The 25,950-nt window shown below is 46.4% G+C and overlaps 4 protein-coding genes across 10 annotated transcripts in view; 2 read left to right on the top strand and 2 right to left on the bottom strand.

The window, feature by feature from the left end:
• nudt15 (nudix (nucleoside diphosphate linked moiety X)-type motif 15) overlaps window positions 1-8,421 on the bottom strand; it is an 11,534-nt gene extending 3,113 nt beyond the window's left edge. Inside the window, exon 1 of the mRNA XM_034607838.1 lies at window positions 8,417-8,421. The gene's annotated coding sequence lies outside the window, so the exon portion shown is untranslated. The remainder of the gene's footprint in view (window positions 1-8,416) is intronic.
• Window positions 1-20,331, bottom strand: part of trak2 (trafficking protein, kinesin binding 2) — a 21,963-nt gene extending 1,632 nt beyond the window's left edge. Inside the window, exons 1-17 of one of the 6 annotated variants that reach the window (XM_034606185.1) lie at window positions 20,191-20,331; window positions 17,346-17,540; window positions 16,617-16,802; window positions 13,322-13,381; window positions 12,636-12,712; window positions 12,424-12,540; window positions 12,086-12,304; window positions 11,704-11,782; window positions 11,471-11,601; window positions 11,100-11,174; window positions 10,816-10,953; window positions 10,502-10,581; window positions 10,188-10,328; window positions 9,794-10,092; window positions 9,204-9,707; window positions 9,020-9,119; window positions 8,417-8,924 (exon numbers count right to left, since the gene is read on the bottom strand). In XM_034606185.1, coding sequence (XP_034462076.1) covers window positions 8,417-8,924; window positions 9,020-9,119; window positions 9,204-9,707; window positions 9,794-10,092; window positions 10,188-10,328; window positions 10,502-10,581; window positions 10,816-10,953; window positions 11,100-11,174; window positions 11,471-11,601; window positions 11,704-11,782; window positions 12,086-12,304; window positions 12,424-12,540; window positions 12,636-12,712; window positions 13,322-13,381; window positions 16,617-16,802; window positions 17,346-17,400 — 2,769 coding nt within the window. In that variant the 5' untranslated portion in view covers window positions 17,401-17,540; window positions 20,191-20,331. The other 5 variants (XM_034606145.1, XM_034606156.1, XM_034606195.1 and 2 more) reach the window with 5 other exon arrangements.
• trim25l (tripartite motif containing 25, like) lies at window positions 208-5,830 on the top strand. Of its 2 annotated transcripts, XM_034606542.1 has the most exons (17): window positions 208-973; window positions 1,706-1,801; window positions 2,165-2,398; window positions 2,573-2,732; window positions 2,818-2,850; window positions 2,944-2,982; window positions 3,069-3,113; window positions 3,202-3,255; window positions 3,343-3,390; window positions 3,476-3,526; window positions 3,709-3,787; window positions 3,878-4,023; window positions 4,147-4,269; window positions 4,426-4,461; window positions 4,566-4,634; window positions 4,750-4,815; window positions 5,069-5,830. In XM_034606542.1, the coding sequence occupies exons 1-17, from the start codon at window positions 344-346 to the stop codon at window positions 5,641-5,643; spliced, it is 2,484 nt and encodes an 827-aa protein (XP_034462433.1). In that variant the 5' UTR covers window positions 208-343; the 3' UTR covers window positions 5,644-5,830. The 2 variants fall into 2 exon arrangements, with proteins under 2 accessions (XP_034462433.1, XP_034462422.1); XM_034606531.1 differs by having other exon boundaries at window positions 3,709-4,023.
• On the top strand, window positions 20,321-25,950 carry stradb (STE20 related adaptor beta). Its single transcript, XM_034607352.1, has 13 exons — window positions 20,321-20,596; window positions 20,912-21,000; window positions 21,177-21,243; window positions 21,802-21,882; window positions 23,075-23,177; window positions 23,311-23,432; window positions 23,525-23,633; window positions 23,959-24,082; window positions 24,174-24,345; window positions 24,513-24,617; window positions 24,698-24,954; window positions 25,051-25,093; window positions 25,217-25,950. The coding sequence occupies exons 3-13, from the start codon at window positions 21,232-21,234 to the stop codon at window positions 25,376-25,378; spliced, it is 1,290 nt and encodes a 429-aa protein (XP_034463243.1). The 5' UTR covers window positions 20,321-20,596; window positions 20,912-21,000; window positions 21,177-21,231; the 3' UTR covers window positions 25,379-25,950.

Here is a 25,950-nt window from a genome sequence, read left to right as displayed (position 1 = left end):
GTGGGAAGCTGTGAACTGAACTGTAGCCTCTGAATACCTCCTCTACGACTGGAGGAAACGATCAAGTGATTTACACATTTACTCTCCTGCATTTAGCAGTTTCCCACCGACACCCGTTTTCCCCGCTCGACCTGCCTGGTGGCTCTGGCCCCGCCCTGCTCACCTCTTCCTGCTCTCACCTGAGAGTCAGCATTTAGCTCCCAGACGTCCAGGCTCTCTACACCTCTGGATCTTTCTCTTTCACTGTTCTGCTTCATAGAAATTACTTCACTCTACTAACTGCTATCCCTCCATCTTTGCATTCTCTCAGTTTCTTCCTTGTATTTTGCTTGACATCGTCACCATGAGTAGTAAACTGTGGACAGAGGAGCAGTTCAACTGCCCCGTGTGTCTGGATCTCCCCAACGATCCAGTCACCATCCCCTGTGGGCACAGCTACTGCATGGCCTGCATCAAGGATTACTGGAGCAAGGACGACCCCAAGGGGACCTACAGCTGCCCCCAGTGCCGCCAGGCCTTCAGCCCCAAGCCCACCCTCTCCAGGAACACCATGCTGGCAGAAGCTGTGGAGCAGCTTCGGAAGGGGGCCAGCAAATCGGATGTGCGGGATTCTATCCGTAACGCCCGTAGGGCTTCCTCCTCCTCATCCAAAGCCAAAGGGAAGCTCTCCTCCTCAGCAGTGACCTGCGACATGTGCAAAGGGGATCGGCGAGCAGCGGTGAAGAGCTGCCTGGTGTGCATGAGCTCCTACTGCGAAGCCCACCTGAAGCCCCACCAGACCAAGAAGGCCCTGAAGCAGCATGAGCTCATCGCACCCACGGGCAATCTGGCCGAGAAGATCTGTACCCAGCACAAGTACCTGCAGGAGTTCTTCTGTCGCCAGTGCAAGATATTCATCTGCTGGCTGTGCACCAGCGACATGCACAAGGGCCACGAGTGTGTGTCCACCAAGGCCGAGCGCTTGGAGAAACAGGTAGGAGAGTGAGGAGGCTGCAGGGGCCTCGGGATGAGGGGCCCTCAGCCAGTAGCCAGGGTGGAATGGGATTCAACTGTAACTGGTGTGATGATATTATGTATATATGACTGTAATTACACAAAGGATTGTAGACCAGTGCAGTTTCAGTCTACATTCATTTTTCCCGGACTCATGTAAGATCACCGTGACCTTTGACCCTTGACAACCAAATTGAAATCATTATCATTTGAGTCAAACTGAATGTTTGTGCCAAATTTTAAGTCGTTCCCTGAAGTCATTCTTGAGATATCATGTTCATTATGGGATGGATGGACAAACTCTGTGTAATGGCTCTGGCCAGTTGCTGTTAACTCACAACTGAACAGCATGAGGCTTTCTGTTCGAACTCAACGTGAAACATCAGAGCTTGGTTCATTTTGATGACATACATATTTCAGAAAACAGATCATCAACTGGAAAAAGGTTTCATTTATTTCCATTAATCCCGTCAGTGGAAAGACGGCAGCTCCTCGCTCCTCCTGCTAACTGCCCATTGTTCTGGAGGATTTCTGTTGAAGGCGTCATCCTCTCTGCTCCTCTCTGCTGTGACAGAGGCTCCAGCAGGCCGAGGGCATTCCGAACCACATTCCTGTCCATTCACAAAGCTCCACCCTCTCCTGCTGCGTCACACATGAACTTGTTTACCTGATTGTTTTGGGTGACGTGTCTTTATTGTGTGTCCCTGTGTAGAAAGTGATCTCCGAGCTGCAGGTGGGGAATCAGCAGAGACTGAAGGACAGAGAGCAGGAGCTCAAAGACATGAAGAAGATCATGGAGGGGATGAAGGTTGGTCTCTCTGGAGCCGTTTAGAATGAAAACTACATTGACCATAAAATCCTGAAGTAAACAGTCATTTCATTGAAGTGAGCTTCACTGTGTGTTTGAGTTTACTGAGACACAATCATCTACGGTGGCCCTGGAGTGTAAATCACAACAGCAAATAAGAAAAACACAACAGCAAATAATTAAACACAACTTCAAATAAGAAGACACAACAATAACACAACAGCAAATTATGAAACACAGTGGAAAATGAGATGTGTTTTGTGATTTGCTGTGATTTGTTGATGTGTTTTCCCATTGTCATTGTGATTTGCACTTCAGGGTTACCACTGGTATCACCTCACATTCTCCCCCCCGTCTGCACAGCGTTCCTCAGACAGGGTACATGATGACACGGAGCAGGTGCTGTCCGAGCTGCTGCGCTCCATGGAGCGGCTGCAGGAGCTTCTGGACGAGGTGCTGGACCAGGCCAGCGTGGAGAAGATGGGCCAGGCCCAGGAGGTGGCCGACAGTCTGGAGGCTGAGATCAAGGAGCGGAAGAAGAGGGACACAGACATGAAGGACCTGGGGCGCTGCGAAGACCACATCCACTACCTGCAGGTGAGAGGACTGTGAAGCTCTTCAATGGGCGGGGGGGATTATATTCAGAAATCTCAGTGCTGACTCTTCATCACAGCTCATCATCATCACCTATTATTTCCACTTTAAAGGGCCGGGCCACCTTATTTACACATGTTGAGTTTGTATTCACTATCCCCCATATTTTCCTTCCAGGTGTACGAGTCCATGATCGGTCCCTTGGAGTCGGGGGACCTACCCACTGTGGCGGTCAATCCGGACGCTTCCTTTGAGCCTGTGCGAGACGCCATCCTGGACCTCAGGGAGCGAGTGGAGGACCTGTGCAACCAGGAGCTGGGCAAGATCACCAAACAAGGTGAGTCACAGGAGCCTTTCCTCTACTTGACTTCTCTCTTCACACTAAATCATCTCACACTCTGATCATCCGTTTTCTTTTCCAGTTAATGACACAACAATGTTCACTTTGGGAGACGGTGAGTTCTAAACGTTTTTATAAGAATAGAGAAACTTCTAGTTGTGTTAAGATGACGTTTTTCTGAAGAGTGACTCCCTCTTGCCTCTCACAGCCAATCAGAGCTCAGGAGCCAAAGCCGGGATATTAAAATGTGAGTTTTGAATTTTCCTATTAAATACAAATATAGAAAATTGCATCTTTTCATTATTAAAATAACTCATTTCTCTTTGTGTATAGTGTTTTCTGGTTTGGGATCCCGCAACACAAACAGCCGTTCGCCAGGTATGAGACTCTTTCTCTCTAACGTGGCTTCACTGCTTCTGATCCCTTTGTCATCTTAAATAAATGAAATAAAAACTCTGTCTTGCAGCTTCCTCATCCAGTGTCTCAGTTGGAGGTCGGAGTACAGACAGAAGAGGACTTGGTACTGACATTTCATTTCATTACCACACATAACCACATCAGAAGTCAGTCAATATGCTCTTGTTAAACATGACATGTAATCGCTCAGGTTTAGGCTTCCAGAGTCAGGATGTGAGGAGCAGGAACACACCACGAGGTGAGACGTTGTGCTGTTACTTTAAATTACACTGAACCAAGCAGTGAAAGTGTGTGTTTAGAAATGTGCTTCTTCGTTGTTGCAGACACAGGAAACACAAACCCCCCCAGACAGAGGAGAGAGGAAAGGGAGACAGGTCGGTTTGTTTCTTATCACTTTAATGCATGTTCAAGTGTTTATGATAAGTTTGGTTTTAATTAGTTATTTGATTCTATAAAAATGAGGTTTATATCTGCTCCTTTAAGAGGTGAGGCAGGGGTTTAAAGAATATGTTTGACCTTGATAAGTAACACAACCTTGATCGTGTCTTCCAAACAGTGAGGGAGACCAACCCCAGACCCAGCCCGACTCCCAGCCCGGCTCCCAGCCACAGAGCGTCCCAGTCCCTCGGGAGCAGGTTCAATCAGAACCAGGCACCCAGTCCGACTCCCAGTCCGACTCCCAGCCCGGCTCCCAGCCACAGAGCGTCCCAGTCCCTCGGGAGCAGGTTCGGTCAGAACCAGGCACCCAGTCCGACTCCCAGTCCAACTCCCAGCCGCAAAGAGTCCCGGTCCACCGGGAGCAGGTCCAGTCAGAACCAGGTGGCTCATGCTGCTACTCCGACCCCGACTCCAGCTCCTGCATCATCTGGAGGTATAAACTAAACAAACCTGCAGACAATCCTCAGTATTGTAACTTTTTGCTGCCACCATCTGGCAAAACCTGTACAGAGCAGCTCTCAAACACTCACTATTTGTTGGCCAACTCTCTGCTCAGGTTTCAGTCGGATGGCGTCGATCAGCAGCCTCTTCCGCTCCCACCGGCGGGGCACCCAACACGCCACCCCCGCTACCTCAGCAATCCCAGACAACCACACACCATCTGCAGGAGGAAACCCATGTAAGGCCTTTCTTCAGCTCATATCCTCTCATCTCTAGTCACAGTATCAAAACCACCACAGTGGCTCTACCGATTGACTAGTTGCCTGTTATAATAATATGACTTCAACCTACTATGACTATTCAATTGTATGCTGTCTCTGTTCATCATCAACAGGGGGGATGGATGCTCTGTCCGAAACACCAACAGAAAGTAAGATGGCAGCCTTTGAATATGGGGAATAGAATATCGGATTTGCACGTTCACTCCTATTCGAAGTTGTCATGTGTCTAATGTGTTTTTTTGTTTTTGGACAGTTAACCCTGGTCTCTTCTTGGACACGCCCACCCCTGACACCATGAATCACGCTCCTGTTTTCCCTTTATGTGAGTTAATGTACCTTTATTTTCACCGTATCTCCATTCTTAGATAAGAAACACAAAAGAAAACTACGTGTTCTTAAGAATTGTGCCTGAACTGACTGATTGTTTGATTTTCCAGTGAGAGAAATCAGCATCGACAGCATCCAGGCCCCAGAGCCGAGAACCAGAGACGAGTTCCTCCAGTGTAAGTCTCAGTGTTCTACTACTAGATGAAACCATTAGGGTGCTGAGTTAGCATGTCTTTACATCTCCATGACAACTGAGCAGAAGCCCTACTGGTGATGTGACTGCGTTGAGAAAATCAAGTAGACCTTGAGTTGAGTTTGTCGAACTAGTATTTCAAAGGTCAAACATCCACTTTACATTAATGAATATTCTTAATTTTCAAACTGAAGATTTTGTGGACACTTGCTCATTCAACCCTCTCTCTCTCCCAGACTCTGTGAACTTGACCCTTGACCCCAACACAGCCCACCGCCGACTGGCTCTCTCCGAGGGCGACACCAAAGCCCTCCTGCAGGTTGCGGTGCTGCCCTACCCCGACACACCACAGCGTTTTGACGGCTGGACCCAGGTGATGTGCCAGAGCCCGCTGTACGCCCAGCACTGTTACTGGGAGGTGGAGTGGAGAGGCCGCGGCTCCTCTGTGGGCGTGGCTTACGGAGCCTTGAAAAGGAAGGGCTCAGATGCCAGATCCGGCCTTGGGTTCAACGCCCAGTCCTGGACCCTGGAGCTCTCAGACACCTGCTGCTCAGCCATGCACGCCAATGAGAAGAGGGACATACCGGTCACCTACTCCCCCCGTCTGGGCATCTACCTGGACCTGTCCATGGGGACGTTGGCTTTCTACAGTGTGGCAGAGAGCATGACACACCTTCACACCTTCCGCACCAACTTCACGCAGCCCCTTTATGCCGCCTTCGGGGTGGGGAGCGGAGTCGGGGTGGGTCTGGACTTTGCCCTCGGCAAGTTTACCTCAAGCAGTGACAGCATTAAGATCTGTCCCATGTGAGGACGCAGGCCGGACGGTGGTGCAACTGGTGGATCATACTGGAGTGGTGCCTTCAGAACAGCAGCCCTCAGAGTTTAAACACAGCAGCTTGGTGTAAAACGCATTGTCATCCATTACTGTCACACACTGACTGAAAGGTCCTGTAAGGTTTGGTTGCAATGTCTTTCTTTTTTCATATTTTAAATGCACTTAGGGAACAAAGATTATGTTTTGCACAAAAAACAAACCATGATTGGTGATCCCAAATATCTCAATTTTTAATTTATTCTTTTTTATGTTGGAATTATTATTATTATTTAAAAAATATTGGGTACTTTGAAAATCCTGTATAACCATGATCCAAACCCTGGGGTATTTACATTTGGCTGTTCAATTTTATAAACCACAATAAACAAGTATACTACAGTACAAAGTATTGAATTATTATTTAACCAATAAGTGAGTCGGTGAGTGCTTTGTTTCCATTGCTTTATTTAAAAAAAAGAGGCAGCCGAATAAAAGCCAACAGTAGTTTACAGAGGATCATGAGCGTAGAGCTAAAGAAAGACACAAACCTGAACCTCCTGCTGTACTGAATGGAGGAGATGTGACTACGACTAATCTTAGGATATGAACAGTCGGAATGGGCCTTGTTCCCTCTTCCCTCCAAAATCACAAACGTACAAAAACATTAAACCAAAGCTCTTCTTCCATTGTTAAATATGTTACAGCTAATGAGCACAGAACGTCTCACGTGTACGTGTAAGTCAGAGCATTCCATTTCTTTTAAGAAATTATAACAACACTTTGGGATGGATTTGGTTTCCCTTCTGCAGGCCTCTACATACAAAAGCAGAAAAATACAAAAAAAAAAAAAAGAAGAACAAAATGCTACATATATTAAAATCTTACGATAAATTGTTAGCCGACATTGTTACAACAGGCACCCGTTATGCTAAACTTTCTTATTAACATGTTCAAATCTATATAAATTTCAAATAGTAATGTCAGTAAAACAAAAACTTAAATAAGAAGATAAAAGTGCAGTAACTGAGTGTGTGGGGGGGGGGGGGGGGGGGGGGGGGGGGGGGGGGGGGGGGGGGGGGGGGGGGGAGGCTGAAGGGTCACAGGGGTCAAGCACAAAGCTCAAAGTTTCCTTTTACCTAAACATGAGATTATGTGGTATAATAGAGTTCATACCTATAGTGTGAACCACATATGATACAACCCCCAATTTTAAACAGAAAACAACCTCTCATAATAAACCTGGATGTGACGTACAAAAAAAAATCAAGTGTCAGACAGAACCTGAAAGCCTCCCAGGCCTGAAAGAAACACCATGGCTGAAATGACCTTTCTTTTAAAGCCCAAGGTTGTAGTGAAATGATAATAACCACGCAGTGATTCCTTCAAATGAACCCGACCTCCACATCCCACTGAGTGCAACCGATACTCTACATACAAACATGGTTTTTACAGAAACAAACCCAGAACAGTGCTAGCTTCTACTTAAGGCCTCATACCATTAAAAACACACACAACACAAGGTCCTGAAGGAAAAGGCAGATCTCTTTTTACCTGATGCCTGATTTGGTTCTCACCTCGCCTTCAGCCTGGGCCCCCCCCCATCTGCCAACAGGTGCATGCTGGGACAATGCAAGGTCACTTCACGTGTCATGCAGACGCCTGACGCAGGGCAAATGGACAGTCACCAGACATCTGTGCAACGATGGTCTATTATAAAATCATTATTAGAACATTAATACTGGCATGTTAGATGCATGACCTGACCACGGGATGAGCCTGGCAGTATGTTGTTCAAGCCAGCACTTGAAGTTCTCCAGTCCCTAAGTTGAATCCCTTCTCTCCTGACTGTAGATGTTTGAATTCGCTGAGAGGCGAGATGTCTTTAAACCAGCGGACATGATGCTGTGTTATTACAGACTGAAGCTTTTCCAGCCCACTATAGAACAAGCCCTTGAAAAAGCAAGACTCTGGATGTTCAATCCTTCTTTCTCCAACTTCTTTTACTTTCTCTTATAACATGAATAAACCTGCAGCGACCACTCTCTCCTGTCTTCATCGCTCCACTCCGCTGTATATCATCTTCTTTTCTAATCCACTTCCACAAACCCTCTTCCACATACAGTTCCCTTCTGCGCTCTACCTGCGCCTGAACATCCAGAGCCTCGCAGGAAAACTACAGGGCCTAATTCATACACGACTGAGAAGGAACAGAGATGAATAACCTGTTCATAGGCTGAGGCCTTAACATCTAGCATCATAGCAAACATCTACACACAGACACTGTGGTGTCGCTAAAAACAGTCAATTAAGTTGAATTGTGCTTTTAAATGAAGTCATAAGAAGGAGGGATTGTTCTGACCACTGATGTCTTGACTCATCTCTCCAGAGGCAGAAAGGAGGAGAGATGAGGGGAGGAGCAAGGGGATGGAGGTGTAGGAGAGGCTATATATATATATTCTGGAGTCTGAATCCTCCCAGTCCAACCTCCTGTTCAGCGCTTGGCTGAACCTGATGGAACGTGAAAGACGGAGGGGAGATGCCGACGCCGCTCTTTAAGGTTTCCCCATGGTGGTGGGGGGAGGGCCAGGGAGGTTGGGTGAAGTGGAGGTTTGGGGTTACCAGCTGTCTTTCCAGCCCTGGCGCCAATCATGGCTGGGAGGCTTTGGTTGCGCCTCAGGCCGTCCAATAAGCTCCCTCCGCCCGCCGACACAAAAGTGGAAGAATCCTGGCGGAGCACTGAGGCGTCGGACTCAGAGCCGTGGAGCACCTTCGTGAATCCCAGCCGCCGCAGCCTCTCCACCAGTCCTACGTTGACTGGGTCGGACCTGGCTCGGCGTGAAGGGACGATGGCTGGGGTGTTCTGGGAGGGGCTCGGTAGGTCGGGATGAGGGGCGCGGCCAAGATTAAGCCCATAAACGTCCTGGAGAAAAAGCTCTGCCGGTCGCGAGGCGAGGAAATTGTCAGCGGGGTGCTGGCGAGATTCTGAGGGCACAGGAGAGTGAGAAGGCGAGTGGGAGGGGGAGTTGGCTGGCGTGATTGGGAGGAAACGGAAGAGGGGCTGCCTATGTGTGCTTTTCGGCGATGAAGGTGGGGTGTCAGTGGACACTTGTGCAGAAATGCCCCTCTCCAGGACCAGCTTGGCCAGGCTGCAGGTAGGCACCGGGGGGCGTCGAGGGGGGAAGGAGTCACCCAGGCTCAGCCTGCAGGGGGTCACAGGGGTACTGGGACCTGTCCTCATGGAGCTCGGAGTGTTGGCCATGATAGACGACTGCGAACTGACAAGCACAGACAGACACACGTCATTAACAATGGTGTGACTACAAAGCTGAAATTACATTAAGAGCTTCTTCATCTTCCATCCAAGACTTACCTTGGGGTGACCTGTGTGACGTCACTGGGGTGCAGGATGCGGCAGGTCGTGAAGGTGTAGGTGGAGAAGGTGGAGCTCTGACACTTTCCTGGATTTTGGACTGAACACACAGCAAATGACCCATTAACACATTACACTGTAGGATGCCACGTCAACACGTAAACATTCAGTGTTCACTATTTACCAGAGCAAGATGCTGTTGTTGATACTAAGGTGCAGATCTGACTCTGTGATTGGACCGTTGCTGTAGAGGTTGTTGGAATGGGCTGAGATGAATGGCTGGATGTGTCAGTGACATGAAGTGCAGGTGTCAGACAGATGTTCGACTGAACCAAGGAGGGCGATGTCACCATAGTGGGGGAGAGAGGTGGGACAGGAAGAGGAGACACCGAATGCTTTCTGCCCTTCCTCTCCTCAGGCGTAGATGTGTAGCGCACCTTGAAGGTGATCCCACCGTCGTCTTCCTCCTCATCCTCCACTTCCTTACACCGCTCTGCCGCCCCCTTCTCAAGGACGCTTTTCCCTCTGTGCTCTTCGTCCTCCTCATCCTCCTCCATGTCAGACAGGCGGTAGACAGCATCCTGAGTCAGCGGCCGGAAACCCTTCGTCACTACGCCTGGGTGGGGGTCCAGGATGGTGGCCAGGTGTGGTTTGGCCAGCTGCTGCCAGTGATGGAGCGTCAGTGAACCTGGAAACCAGACAGTTGGGATTGAAAACACTTTTCTCTCTTTGCCTTTGAAAGCACCAACAACCAATCCGGCAAATTCCAAATACCTTCCATGGGTTTGACGATCTGAAGCTTCTCAGGGAGGAAGGTCTTAAAAATACAGGAGCTGAATGAGAGCTCTGACAGGTTGGAGTAAGAAGAGTGCATGCTGCCCGTCTGTGAGCTGCAGCAGCTGCCCTCTACGTCTGCCTCCGCCCCTGCCAGGGACTGCAGCTTCTTCTCGCGCTCTGCATGGAAGAACTGACGCTCAGACAGGAAGTTATGTCGCCGCAGCGACAGACGGTGGAGGGCTCTGGTGAGGTCGTTTCCACCAGGAGAGCCGGGCTGCCCCATACGCACCTCCTCCCTGCAGACAAAGACACATTTAATGAGCTCAAAGGGTCCAAAATGAATCCTTTAGGTAAAAAGCATGAAAGGAAGTATAGATTCTTTGTAAAGTACCCCTGATTGGACTGGAAAGGCTGTGCAGTCATCACCAGAGAGCTCTGTCCTGAGCCAGGGATTGGAGGAGTGGCTGAAGCTGGCCGCGATGCCACGGTGTTGACGGAGCGGACTGTTTGGAAGACTCGCTTCTGGGATACCCTGCAGCGACAAGATGTCAAAAGGTCAGAAACAAAAGGTCCACAAATGATCAATTTACTCTTGACTGCTTCACCAGTTTTCTTTCCTGATTCTTCCTGACACCACATCAAACACTCAGAGCCTGAAACTTGAGTCCTCTTGATTCTGAAGTGAAGTGTCTGGGTTTTTCTAACCTTTGGTCCTCGAAGGCAGTTTCTTCCTCCACACTCAGCTCTCTCCTCATGGTGCCCTCGATCTCTGCCGCAAGGGAGTCCTACACACACACACGTTTAAAGATTACTTTATCCATGTGGTCAAAGGCTACTTGCATCAAAGTTGAACATTTGAATATTTTTTGCTAGATGTTTAGATCCATATCTGCCCCTGACCAATCTTCTTCACTGTCTTTATTGACGCATTTCTACGCTACTTTCTGGGTCACTGACACCAACTGTCAAAAGGTTTAATGGCAACAGTCATTGTGATGACTTCAGTGTGTTTCTCTCACCATGGGGTAGAGGCCGTAAGACAGGTGCCTTCGCATTCCAGTAGAGGGCGTGTTTTTATTGCGAAGATCTCTGATCTCCTCCTGAGACTCATGAAGCATCTCGACGCACTCGACGTTCCTCTCTGCCAACTCGTTCAGCTGAAGCGTACATCAAAACACACACACACACACACACACAGACAAGCAGCAGTTCTTAAATTAATTTATTTCTGTATGCAATAACTAAAAAAAGCAAATGAAAGAATTGAATGTATACGTGTGTGTGTGGATGTGTGGGATGGTACCTCTACTGTGAGCTGTCTCTGAGCTTCTTTGGAGGCCTGCAGGTGGATCCTCAGCTCCTCTTTCTCCAACGCCAGCTACAGAGAAAACAACACAACACTGGCATTTAAACAGATACACAGACTTTGTTTGTTACACACAATAAAATCCTTTATTTCCAGACTCGCATGAGGTCAACGTGAGCTTTGACAGCTGAACTCTAATCCCTTGATCTTTGAGTCCAAGTGATAATTCCTCAATTTAGTGACTAATTGTTTCAGCTCTAAATAAAAGTTAATACATTGCAGAACGGTTTTGATTCTATTCAAAGAGTAGAGCTGCAATTACATCCAATTAACTTGTTATCTATGCATATACATCCCCGACTCCTCACCTCCTTCACTCTGTGCTGCAGCTCCACTATCTGAGAGAGCAGCTGAGCGATCTCCTCCTGGTGTCTGAGCAGCTCCATGTTCTTCTGAGACAAGTCATCTGTCAGAGACACCATCTGGCTGTTGGACTCACCTGGCAACAAACAAGCACGCAAAGCAACATCAGTTAAAAAGAGTATTTCACACTTTACGATGTGCCTTTCTGTGTTTGTGCATGTGTATGATTTTCACTCACGGAGCTCCTTGACACAGTCGCTCACAAGCTGCTGCTCCTTCTCCTCATACGTGATAGTTTCTGTCTTCAGTTGACATGCCTGGAGTGGGGACAGTACAAAAAAACAGTTAACAGCTAAAGTGACAAATTCATGATTCATAAACCATTGACCATTTCTCCAGTCAGCACACTTGGAAATCAGGACATTACTGAAACACCTCCTACACTGCGACATCTGTTTTAATTCAGATATATGGCGTGCAAAATTAAATTCGAACTTTGTAAATCTGTAATTTATTGCTGTTCAAAATGTGTTTATATATTTTACCGCTTCCCATTTCACTTCCATTTTATTATACATCTGTTCCGCTGATTCACAGGTTTCACTGTGTACGCCTCGTACCTCAGACCTCAGCACCAGGTTCTCGTCCTCCAGGTCCTGCAGTTTGCTCTGCAGACACTCCAGCTGGCTGAGTGCAACTGCAGCGGCTGTTCCCCCCGGCTGCTTAGGTTGTTGCAGAGGAGTCGACACGCTGGAGTCGGTCTCGCTCTCCTCCGAGGCACTGGCCACCATCCGCAGCAACTCATCCTTCTTACTGAGCTCATGCTGCAGCTGATGAACCTGGCCAGTGAGGAACGTTTTTCATAGGAGTGGTTAGTCTTTTATGATCCATACACAAACGCACTTTCTTTTTTGTGGCTATAATTGAAAGAGATTTGGAAAAGGGCTGGATCAGCTACCTGGTCCAGGGCCTGTGTTAGCTGCTCCTCTACGGCCTCAGTGCGTTCCTGCAGCAGGTGGTTCCTCTGCAGGAGTGACTGGCCGATCCGAGCTGCCAGCTCCAAGTCTCTGTCCCGCTGTCCAATGAGAACACACATACCACAGGGTTAATTAGCCAATAAGATGCTGTTTCCTAGTAGACAGACAACAAGTAAAGTAAAGGGACGCCTACCTCGGCCAAAAGGTGAGTGACCACTTCAATGTCATTGTAAGTTTTGGTCATCTGCTCCACACGATCGGCACTGAGAACTGGCCAAAGAATATTTATTAAGGACACAGATAAAACATACATGCACACACACTGTAGCATGCACATTGTGGCATGTGCATGCAAATTGTGCATTCAAACTAATGGACACACTTCTGTAGCATGCCAGCTTTACTTACCACCTAATAAATAGTTCTGAACACTAGCAACGTGAGCATTTGCTCAATCTAGCAACAGCTGCCAGTCATTAAATGATGTGGTGAAGCTGTTTGTGAAGCACTCTGCTGAAACACAACTGATGCTATGGATATTAATTTGTGGGATCCACAACATGGGGATGTGGTCGCTTGTGGTCAAAATGAATTTAAGAGTCCCAGTAGCCCTACACACACGTAAATAGACCACAAACACAATACACTGCTACATTACTACAAGCTGTCTACAGTGACGTACACTACATAGATGTCTGCTGTCATCTACATGCATACAGCAGAGAGGGGCTCCAGCTTTGTGGCTCTGGAGTGGTTCCAGATCCAAGTGTAATTACATCTGCCTGAACCCCACTGAAGACCAAAGCCCCTCTCTCACTCTGGAGCTAAGTGAGGATGTTGCAAAGCAGAACAGGCGGAGAGAGGGAGAGAGAGAGATACCTTTGGAGAGGCTCTGAGAGCCGGGATGGGAATAAGAGGAAGGCTCCAAAGCAAGATACGCTAGTGAGAAATAGAAGAGAGAGAAAAGGGGAGGGGGGGTCAAACAGGTTTAGAAGCAACCAGCAAAGAAGTAAGCGAGAGAAGTGATGAGCAGAGAGTGAAAGCTGAAGCTTCAATAAACCAGCTTCATGTAGAAACATTAGTTTGTAGAGTCAGAGAATCTACAGTTAGTTTGGAGCAGCTCTCAGCACCTGAGTGGGTTTCACCGGCGCTGCACCGCTCCCACTTCCACCTGCGCAAAGAAAAGTGTCATCTCTCATCACTGAACCATCTGCTTTGATTTAACAGGGGAAGCAACGCACCTCACACTCCAGCTGAGATTTGAGGAGAAGATTAGCATATCCGGAACATATTTGACCACACAAAATGAAATGAAATGTTCTACTTCTTTGATGTATTATGAATTTGATCAACAAAGATTCACAAGAAAATCGACACTGCAGCTAACAATGATTACTAATTACTATAGTTAATTCTTGTAAAGAATTTTTCGAATTAAATTACGACTTTCTTCTTGTATTATTACAACATTATTCTTAAAATATCAGATTTTTTTCCTATCCAATAAGGCCCTTACACTCAGATGCAGCTTTAACTTCTCTGATAAAAACAATATCACTTTCACTCTGAAGGATTAAATGTAAATGGAACGCCGAGGCAGCATCAAGTGCAGCAGCTGCTCAAAGGGATGAGAGCTGTTGTCCAGTAATCAGAGGCCAACACTGACCTCTTGATCTGGACGCTGCACTCTCCTCCAACAATCAGCTGTTAAAAATAAACTCTCGCTGGCACTGCGATCTTTTGTTACACAGGAAGACAGATACGGTACATATACGCAAAGCATGTGATCACACATGTAACAGTACGACATTTATCTCCTAATGTGCTTACACACACACGCACACATCTTTACCTGCTGGGAGGAGTATGGTGTTGCTGTCGTACAAATTCTGTCCGTAGTCCAGTTGGATGATATTCTACGACTTTAATAGCTAAAGTTATAAATCCAAGTTCAGTCCCACACTGACGTACACAGACGGGATCATACTCTCAAGAAGGTTTGTCAGAGCAAAAGAAAAGGACTGAACTCTGGTCACATTAAATAACTGCAAAGTCCAATGAGATATCAAATGACTACTGTCGTTTTGATACACACACACACTGATCAGAGGGTGACTAGTGAAGAAACACTAATGACCTTTTTATTTGAGGTTGATTGGACTTTTGACACCATAAACTTTAAACTACACCAGCTGCAGGTACGTTTTCTTTATTTAAAGGCACAATGTAAGACATAATCATGACAAACAAGTTTTAAAAATTGAAATTATTAATTCAGCTCAGTAAAAAGGTGAAAGTTGGAGACAAAAGGTCAAGTTTAAGGATCTGTACACTGATACTTTTTGTGTTATATTGTACAGTAGCTGTTCTATAGGTCTAACTGTTGTGTACACACACACAAACGCACAAGGTCAGATGATGGGTTGCGCTGACTAGAGAGCATTAATACCAATTACAGACTGATCCTCTGAAATCTGTACACGTGGGAACATTCTGACTCATCTCTTTCCACGGTGAATACATCATCAAAATCTACATCAAAATTAAGCTGACAGATTCTCAAAATAATAAGAAACAACATCACACCCTCACTCAACTATTATCTAAGTATTCTAACAAATATAAACTTCATTTACACAAAGCTACAGTTCAAAATATAAATAGCATCTTGCCACATCTGTGAGACAGCTCCCTCCTCTGATTTCACAACATGACATAAAAACTGGACACTTGATACTTGAGATGTTTGTAGCTCCATGTAGGAGTTTTGAAATATATGTCAACCAATGTCTTAGTGTGTCCACGCTACATTTAGTATTCCTCTGCATTTCTTCATATGCATGTTTGTCTCAGGAGAAACTAAACCAGGGGGCATCTGCCTATTTACATGCCATGGCTCTGCAAGGACGTCAAGTGCTATTAATAGGCCACGTTGGATTTTACACAGCACAAGTCGGACAAGCAGGAATGTGAAACTGAGGCTCCCTTACTGTAGCTCTTCTCTCACACGTGCGACACTGTTTGCACAATCGTCTTCTATAGTCTGTGCAAGAAGGGAAACTTTCCTCTGAAAACTTCAACAGTTATATAGGTCAAACATTAGCAAAGAGTTAGTCACTAGAGTGTGAGAGGAAAAACGTGCAGAGGAAATGTATTTATACACATATAATAGAAATCTGGTCAGATCTCATTAAAAAAATATATAATGAACAAAGAAGACAAATGCAGAGAGGAAATATGTTTTTCAATTTATTTTCTAGCTTTGCAATCTTGCTTGCGTAAGAAAAAACTAAACAGGAAGTCAATTCAACCGTCAGCACCGCCTCCGCATACCACAGCCTATTTGAATGTAAACACACAAGCATTGATTCAGACTTGTCTACTTCCTGTCTTTCACGGATTTTAATCACAGTGGTAGGAACCACTGTACTGTAATACACAGACACACACTCTCTCTCCTCCACCCTGTCACGCTCTGCCTGACCTTGAAGACATGACGCGAGCTGCCGCTGCAGTCACACCGGCTCACATGTCTCCCTCTCTCTCTCTCTACAGCCTGTCAGGCAACACGACGAGCATGACGACGCCTCCACTCACCTTCCACAGCAAAGTTATCGTAAGCCTCCTCATTGTGGATGTTTAAAACCGGCATGGCCGTTGGACTCGCCTCTCAACAGTCCCGTCTTCATCCTCTATCCATCCACTCTGCCTCCACCCACTCTGCCTCATCACCCTCTGTCCCGTGACTCTGGCCCTGGATTTGAACTCAGATACACTTAACTCTGGATCTCAGCATTCCTTGTGCTCACTGTCTATCCTGCCCCTCCCGTACACACACAGAGTGTCAGAGCTGTCTCGCACACACAGGCAAACAAAAATAGACACAATGACAACTCCTGTGCCAAATAACATCCACAGTAAATCCCTGTGATGTTAACTGGTGCACGCTGTATAAAATCAATCCCTCACGTGTCAAGTGCCCTGAGACACAAACACACCATCTGCTCATCTGCTGTGATATCACCACAGGCTCGACCAATCAAAAGAAAGTAGAGAGACACACAGATGGAGAGAAGCTAGACAGAGGCAAAACGTGGCTGTTTTCATCCAAACAACTTCCTCAATACTTGTGGAATCATGTCCGACAATGTGAAGTATTAATACTGACACTTACTCATGTAGCGGAACGTCTCCTCTGCCAGCATGGGGGAGATGGCGTTGATCTGTCCGGAGCCTTCGTCTGGAGAGCAGCTCGGGGAAACCACCCAGTCCTGGCTGTCTGACAGATACACGGAGCCGGCAGAACCAGAGCCCACCGAACCAGAGCCATAATGTCTCCCACTGCTGCCAAGCCCCTCATCTGTGGGAGGACACATTCATTAACATTCTAAATAATTGAGCATTGTTAGAAATGCCAAAATAGTTTAGTATCATTTTTTCTGACAATAATAAGGCACCTTTAAATCCTGGGTCAACATTGAACAACTAACATTATAATGTGTTGAGCGAGAGAAGTAATATTTTGCTTAAAATATTAAGTGGCTGAATGATTTGTAATTCTTTTATTAGGTTAAAATAATGCAGCCAAGGTGAGATTGTCAGACTGCAGTGTTTATGGCTTATGTGTGTGTATGTGTGTTTTCATGGCTCAGGCACTGCACAAGCAAATGTCCTTCCACTTGAATAAATATGTGGTTTACTGGGACAGATGGGAGCTAACTATAGCATCCGGCTCAAAGACACAGCCGACTGTACTTCAGGGCAGCGGGACATTGGCAGAGAAGCTCATCGAAAGATGTAGACAAAGCTCACACGTGACTTTCAGTGAAAGATGTGTCATTGATTATGTTGCATTACCATTGATTTGACATGCGACACACACACAACACAACTCCACCCCTACCTGTCTCGGTGCTCGACTCCTTCTTCTCCACCGCCCGTGGTTTCACCTCAAACATGTCCTGTCCTTGGAGCGGGAGGGTCCTCGCCTCTCGCAAAATACAAAGCTGGACCGAAAGACGGGCGGGGCTATGGGCGTGACATCACATCCTGTTCCTGCACTGACGGGCGGTGCCCACACGCACAACCACACCTTTACCTGTAACATACGATTAAAGATATTATGCATGTTAACTGGGTTTAATTTTGTTGTTAATCATTAGTATATGTGTGTGCATGGAGGATGTCTGCCATCCATCTCTTTCCTCTGATGCTCTGCCTCTTTTCTACTTCCCACTTGGTTACGGACATTTACAACCAGAAGAAAAAAACTAAATTCCTCCCATAGCTTTTACTGTTAGACACTTAAACCACTAACTGTCCGTCTGGCGTCTTCTTCAGGATTCCACAAAGCTTAAAGAAAATCTCCTCTTTTTGACATTTGACAAGGTCACAAAAGCAAGCCAGCTGCTATACTGTAACTCTGATGCGTTTTCATTTCCTTCTGAAGGGACACATGTTTTATGGGAGGGTGAGGGGTGACACTGAGCCCTCCCACATTTCCTCCCACATTTCCTGTTGCTTATCTCCGTGGGGACTGGTCTAGACCTTATGGGGATGAGTGGAGGAATGAGACAGGATGCGCTCTTAAAGGGATCAATTCCTGTTAGAGAACTGGAAAAATGACCATTGATCAGCCTGTAATGTACTGCACTAGAATATTTTATTTTTAGTCTCTTTAGTCTGGCATATTGCTAGTGTTAGTGGCAACACTAGTGCCACTCTTTGAAACGTTTAAGACAGCTCTGGCCAACGCTTTACTACCAGTTATCACGTCCTCTTTTCCTCTAAAATGACAGTATTGTTCAAGGTCATACATCAAATCCTACCACCAATTACAACCTCAGCACCATCTGCATCACCGACCTTAGTGCTTGGCCTGTAGCTTTGCATGCACACACACATGCAGACCTGTGTGTGTGTGTGTGTGTGTGTGTATCAGTGAGCATGTCTGTGGAAAGACAGCGTCCTTGTGCAACATTCATCCCCTGCTTACATAACACTGAAGCTAAAACTGCTTGCTCTATAAAGGAGATTACTGGGATGCACGCAGTGCTACAGCCTCAATGTGCTGTTTACCATTAAAAGCCTGACCCATTAATGACACTGGTATTGACTGCATGATGTTGGATTATAGTGGCATCATTCACACAAGACCTTGGAGCAAGTGTATACACAAAACTCTGCATGTATTAATCATAAGTATGAGCCAGGGAAAGAAATTATATTGTTGAAATACAAGAGCTAATCTTGTCCTCTTGTCCAAGTGCTGGTGACTGATCCCCTGAGTAACAGTGTCACAGCCAGACAGATACTTGTTTATGATATAACTCTATCTTCTCATTATGGAGAGTCAGCAAACGTTTTAGAAATTGATGTCTTAGGAACACTTGTATTAAATTGATTTGTGCTTAGCATTGATGACTGTGCACAACTTCCTTTGGTTTAGAGAAGCAGAAGAAAATTCCGGCCACATCTCAATATCTGTCACTTAGTTCTTGAAAAGCCAAGTGAAGCTCTGCAAGGTTATTGTGAAATACAGACAGCAGCAGCATTACACACAACACTAGTCTCTCCCAGTTGTCCCAGAGGTCCTGTCTACTTACATCAGCTTTCTGCAGACTTCATATTCCTTCATGTCTTATCTAGACATCCAGCGGATGCTCTTATCCATAGTGACCTACAACCAGTGACCTCCAACCTGTGTAAATGTCAGTATCTGAGGTACAAGCTGAGGTCAAAGCAAATAATTCAAAGCCCAAAACTACAAGATATGCTTCCATGCACACCTGAAACAGTGGAAAGATATCCTTCTATGCTTTTGTGTGTGTTTTTATCCCTGTTGTTTACTTGCTTCACTGTCTCCATTTGTGACAAACTGGACAAGGCCTGAAGACGTCTTGCTCCAAGAGGAAAAAGACATGACAGGCAGCATGTGACTGACTGGACCGGACTATTTTAACAGGACAATCACAAACAGCACATCAGCAGCAGATTATTTGTCATGCCTTCACAACAGAAGAACATGGAACAGTCTGCATCTACTTTAACAATCATGTCCACGCTTGGCTCGATGTAGAAAGCCTATAAAGTTGAGGTTGTGTTGTGATTCAGTCCAACTTTGTAAATAATCTTAACCCCAAAGATCCAAATACGATAACTAATAATTCAAAGTAGGCCTGGACGATATGGCCAAAAATATATCGTAATATTCGTAATAATCAGAACACATTCTTTTCCTTTTTAGATTAAAGACTGATTTTATCTCCTGAGGGAAGGTTTTGTGGTTTTCAACTCGTCTTTGTGGACAGAGAATGACAAACACTTATCAAGTAGCAAGTAGCAACACATATAATAAATCTGAGCAGGATCCAGTTTATGTTGTGGTATTACATTGATATACTATGGAATTGAGTCATAATGCTATCAATAGTCTGCTAACATAACCTGCACACATGTACCTCTCATATAAAGATATAACGGTTGTCACGTGGATGCTAACATGTACCACTGATGTTTAAACGTGTTAAAGACATGAAATACAATGTTGTTATTATTCAGTATTGGGGGGGGCTGCGGTTCGCCTTGTTTCCTGTGCGTGAGGATGACAGCTTCACCATTTGTTAGCAACACGGTGGCTAACACAACACAACACAACACACCACACCATAGCGCGAGCTCCTATTGGCAGCATCCCTCGCGCGCATTGAATATTATTGGTTAATATGATCGATTATCGTGAATCTTACCCTATGTCGATAACGATCCCCGGCATGAGGAGGACACGAGCCGCCAGCCTGAGCCCCGCACTTCACCACAGCCTCAAACAATGGAGGGTGAGGGTGGGACACGGAAACACCTACTGGGAATCATCACGGCGCGACGCTTCGTGCGGTGACGTATATATGAATCGCCAGTAGCCTGTGTCAAATTAAAAGTCCTCTCGGTAAAAAAAAAGGTTCAATCTTCGCTTTTTTGAATAATGTGCAGTTGGTGACTGACAGGAAAACCACCGACGGCTCTGATCCCACCCGGTGTCGATTGGACAGCGGAGCCAGAGGATGGACTTTGTGAGCGAGGAGCTGTTCTGGTTTTCAGGCTCTTCGTTGTATTTTTAACTTGTTTACGTCGGGGCGCCCGTCGAACTGGAGACTGGTGAGCAGCCTCTTCTCGCGTGGGCTAATTTTAAGTTAGCACAGTACACTGTAAACCCCAGCTTGGAGCTGAGCTAACGTTAGCTCAATGCTCGGACCAGGCACACATAGATAACCACGTTAGTGAGCTTAGCTAGCTGGCTATAAACCGATATTAAGGACTAATAGATGTGCTCTGGTTACAGTACAAATGGCTGCAGGTGATCTAACCTTGAAGTGGAATTGAATTTCATGAATGTGTTGGACACAGTGGGATGTGACTGTAGCCCAGGTAGCAGCAGCAGCAGTAGGAGTGTAAGTAAACACTGTTTTACAGACTTCACAACTGTTTTCCTCCCGATGCTAAAACCTGCACCGACTGGACCTGGATTTCTGCGGGTGACTGTTCCTGTCCGATGCAGCTAGGTGAGTGTCGGACGGACGGGTGGGTGGGTGGCTGAGTTTGGATGGATGCTGGCTGCTTTCTAGTCCAGAGATTTTTGTGTGTGTGTGTGTGCCTGATGGTGGTGGTGGTGGGTGTCTCATATTACTTTACTGCGCCTCATCTCCCTGCCTCCCCCCCCCCCCCCATCTCCTTGCAGCCTGAGATCGGATGAATGCCAAGCCCTGCGACTTTGCCTTCGCCAAAAGGACTCCATGTCTTTCTTGGTAAGGACACCAGCACCACGCTTTAAAAGCCCTTTCGCTTCTCTGTGCGTGTGTGTTGCTTCACTTGGACCCAGTAGATATGTAGTCACGAATCAGATGGCTCATGCTGATGATGACCCCCCCCCCCCCCTTGTGGTACATAATAAACCCAGGATACTAAGAAATGTAGTGAAAAGTAGGAGCTTTCTGATAGAGATGCACCAATATACCAATACCATCTATCTATCTATCTATCTATCTATCTATCACACCTGATAGGCACATCTATATGTTGTATTTGTTGTGTTCTGCTGGGACACATCAGTCTCTCAGCTGTCTCGTTGTTGCCTGTTGTCATCACTCTAATCCTCCCTCCACTCACCACTTTCGATAATGTGCCATGTGAGTGCCGTCACAGCCCTGATGCTTGTGTCACCCATCTCATCTCGGACCCTCCAACACTCTGCACGGCATGTGTAGGACCCCATACGTCCTCCCAGGCTCCTCATTTTCCTCCCCATTCCCCCCCGTCATCCTGCAGAGCATGTCTCACTTGTGTTCCTCCCTCCCCTCCACCAGGACTGTTCCTGCATCTCCCATGCTCAGGTCCAGCCATTGGACATAGAGGAGCAGTATGAGGACACCAGCCACCAGTTCCTGGTCAGTACCCGAGACACTGTCAGCATGGAGACAGTGGTCCCACTGATGCTCTTCCATCATATCATCACTTTTCATTGGTCACTTATCAGCTCTTTGGAGCTACTCAACGTTGTTTGAGACAGTGACCTCTGGAAAAGCACCCTGAAGGGATACTCCATCAAGTTAGCATCGCACTTCCATAAAGTCTACTGACTCACATGAGACAGATTAAAGCAAGACTGATCAAATGTGGTGCAGCAGAGGCCGAGTGTTTCATATAGTGTCTAGTATGTTTCAAGCTCTAATAACTCTGGATCCCTACATTTCTTTCTTTTATTAGACCCTTTATACCTGGTGAATGACCATGTCTCTCGCACTCCCAGTTCATGACACAGGTTTTTTTTGTAATTAATTAAAGTGTCAACCCTTCACATCATCATGGATTATCTTTTCAGACAAGCCCCACTGGCTGGGTGGCACTTAACATGGTCACTAAGCTGTTAAAATATCATTCTGCACAAAAATAAAGTGTCAGTTTTGCCTCTCATATCATCCCTCAATAAATGTAACCATTGATACTGAAGTTTATGATATTTAGTCATTCTTATTCTTAATAATATTTAATGTACTGCTATTGTGGGAGGAGTTCAGGAGGGAAAAAATGCAGAAACAATTAAAGCCAACACAACCACTCTCTGTGTGTGTGTGTGTGTGTGTGTGTGTGTGTGTGTGTGTGTGTGTGTGTGTGTGTGTGTGTGTGTGTGCAATCAAATGCATCTTTAATGCTAATGAGTTCCACCTGTGAATCTCATATAGAGCTGTACAGTGGGATCTGATCCCATGTGGTCACAGGAGACCCAATCAGGACGCCTTTTAATACCAGGTGGACTTAATTACTTGTGATCAGATCCCCTAATAGCAGGTCTGAGGTCTGATCCTCTCCTCTGCCTGCTCAGTGAGGGGGGTCCCAACCAGCCCCATGCATATGAAGCGTACCAGGGAATCACTACCCTCTGTTGGTCAACATACAGTACATGGACTTCCTACCTGTCATTAACAGAGCCTGAGAAAAGTCCTAAATCCTCTAATCAGAGTTGAAATGTGTACGCCTTTGAGTCACTTACATAATACACTAAATTGTGTTGAATAAATAATAAAGATAAATGCATAATCGATGTTTGTGGTGTGTCGCTGGTTGTGTGGCTCCCTGCAGAGCTGTGACGGTTCTGAATACACTCTGCAAGGGCCAGCGGGCGGCGATGACATCACGGGGCTGTCGGCTGAGCCCTCCCACTACCAGCTACTGTCTGAGCTCGGTAAGAACAACACACACTTGAGTCAGACATTCACTTCAGCCAAGGAAACTGCAAAGAGATCCACTCGCACCATCTCCCTACATTTTCAAGACAAGAGTGAGATTTCACCTCAGCTCCGTTCACTGTGTTGCAGGTAGGGGCTTCAACAACCTGAGCCAGGTGAGCATGGCACGGCACGTCCCGACCAACCAGCTGGTGGCTGTCAAACAAACCAACCTGGACGAGTGCACCGAAGAGGAGCTGCTGCAGCTCATGGTGAGCTGCTCTCCACAAACTGAACACATGTGGTTCTAAAAGCTACTCTTCGGTCTGGTGTGTGTTTTGTCTCATTTCTTTTTCGTCCCCAGAACGAGGTTCTCCTGTTCAGGCTTTTCCGCCAACAAAACCTGCTGACCTCTCGCCGGGTTTTCAGCTCTTGCTGCCAACTGTGGGTCCTCACACCGCTCATGGCCTATGGTCAGCAACTGCCTATACCTTTTATATAGTTGGTTATTTTTTGTCCTTGAAATATCCATGGGATTTACAAGAGCATCAGCATTAAGAGTTATTCAGCAAATAATTTGATAATGGTGAGAGGCAATCAACCACAGGGCAGTAATTCTATTTGTGCTGGAAACATAAAGTTTTTTAAAATGCTGCTGCTGTATAGTCAAGAGATCATGAAACATTGTACTGTTTAGATTAAAGGTACAGTTGCACCACTTCTTCAAAATTAAGAAGGATCACTGCATATTCTCCTTGAAACCTCTCCTTGCTCAGCTCTGTCTCCTGTTGCCTGCAGGCTCTGCTGACAGCTTACTGAGGACATATTTCCCTGATGGAATGAGTGAGTCCCTGATAGCCTACTTGCTGTACGGTGTCCTGAAAGCGTTGGAATACCTGCATCGGATGGGCTATGTTCACCGGTCAGTGGGAGACAGATGTTAACATTTAGAAAAGGTCTAAAAAAGTATTGAAGTATTTGTACTTTAGCACCTGTATTTTTTTTTTATTCAGGGCACTGAAGGCCAGTCATATCCTGCTGTCAGGGGAGGGGCGTGTATACCTCTCAGGGCTCCACAGTATTTACAGTATGATGCGTGAGGGAAAGAGGATGAGGGCGGTGTTCGATATGCCCAATCACAGCCCCGCCCTTCTGCCCTGGCTCAGCCCCGAACTACTGAGACAGGTCAGGACTCCCCCGATTCAAATTCCAAATTGTATCTACAAGTTCCATGTATCTGTAATGAAATCACAGTTATGCAGTTAGACGGTAACAATATTGAAGTGTCCGTTTTTTCAGCCTGATTCTTATCTGTTCTGTCGCTCCTCTCACCGTGACGTTTTCCTCAATAGGACCTGCATGGTTACGGAGTAAAGTCAGATATCTACAGTTTAGGTATCGTTGCCTGTGAACTGGTCAGTGGCAGGGTGCCTTTTCAGGACATGCCACCCACTCAGGTAATGAAAAATAAAGCATGTGCATAATTCATTGTAAGGGTCAGTTCACTCTAAACTGGACGCTGTTGTTCTCTGCTCAGATGCTGCTTCAGAAGCTGCGCGGTTCCCACTGCTGCCTGCTCGACGTGGCCCCCTTCCCGCTGGGCGAGCTGGGGGGCCTGAAGGTGTCGCGGTCCGGGGTGGACTCTGGCATCGGGGAGAGCGTGGCCACCGGAAGCCTGACACACAGCGCCACCGCTCCTCCCACCGACCGACCTCAGAGCCCTGGACCCAAGAACCACTCGGCCACCCTGCACAATCTGGTCCAGATGTGTCTGCAGCAGCAGCCCGATCGCAGGTCGTTATTCTAAAGGAAGTCGACTTAAATTGACAATCTTATGTGAACACAAGGTTGTGCATGTGACAGCGTTTACCATGTCTTTCTCTTCTGTAGACCATCAGCATCTTCACTGTTGACCCACGCCTTCTTCAAGCAGGTGGGTTTCCTACCTCTCGTGTCTTTGGAATTTTGTGTTGATGATCCTCAATCAGTCATTGAAACAACAGCATTCCGTTGTGTCGTGCTCGTGTTTGAGCAGTGTGTTGTTGTTCCACGACAGGTGAAGAGGCACAGAAGAGACTCCTTCCTCAGCCTCATGTACCCAGCGGTGCCGCTCACCAGCCCCGAGGACGCTCCAGTGTCCTGCCCCCCCGGTCCGTCCTGCCACGCTCTGACAATGCCCAGCGCCGACACTCCAGAGGCCGTGTGGGACTTCTCCTAACCCCCCTCCCTATTTTTCCAATCCCTATCCCGAGATTGCTGAAAGCCATGACTAGTAAACCAAACTCAAGACAATCAAAGCAAAGTGGCCACACTCTACTGTGCTTTTATTTTGTTCTTATTATTAACCTAACTCTCTGAGCCTTTTACAAGTAGTTTTGTTTAAACGTGTTCATCTAATGCATATGTGGATTTGGTTGTTGGTGAGGTGACAGTGAAAGTGCTGGATCTAAGAAGCTGCTCTGGTAATGCACTAAGGATCCATAATAATAATAAAGATAAGGGACTATCGATGAGTCACAGGAGAACAGATTATTAGTTGACTACTAATCACTTTCTGACTATGAGGCAAAAGGCAACTACGAGTTACAGAAGTCCAGCCAGATACACTTCATCGTTAAACACAGATATTTGTGTTTAACAGTTTACGTTTAGAACACAGTATTTTATTTCTACGGTGAGTTTGTCCGTTAAAGTGTTATGTCTTCTGACTGTGAATGGTGAATACTGTGGTACAGAAAAAAGAGGTTTACGACTCATATGTGCAAATATGTTCACCTATATCAGAGCTTT

The sequence above is a fragment of the Hippoglossus hippoglossus genome, chromosome 2, assembly GCF_009819705.1.
Source record: "Hippoglossus hippoglossus isolate fHipHip1 chromosome 2, fHipHip1.pri, whole genome shotgun sequence".
Lineage (NCBI taxonomy): Eukaryota > Metazoa > Chordata > Actinopteri > Pleuronectiformes > Pleuronectidae > Hippoglossus > Hippoglossus hippoglossus.
The sequence above is the reverse complement of the archived record's forward strand: the minus strand, read 5'-3'. Positions and strand labels throughout refer to the sequence as shown.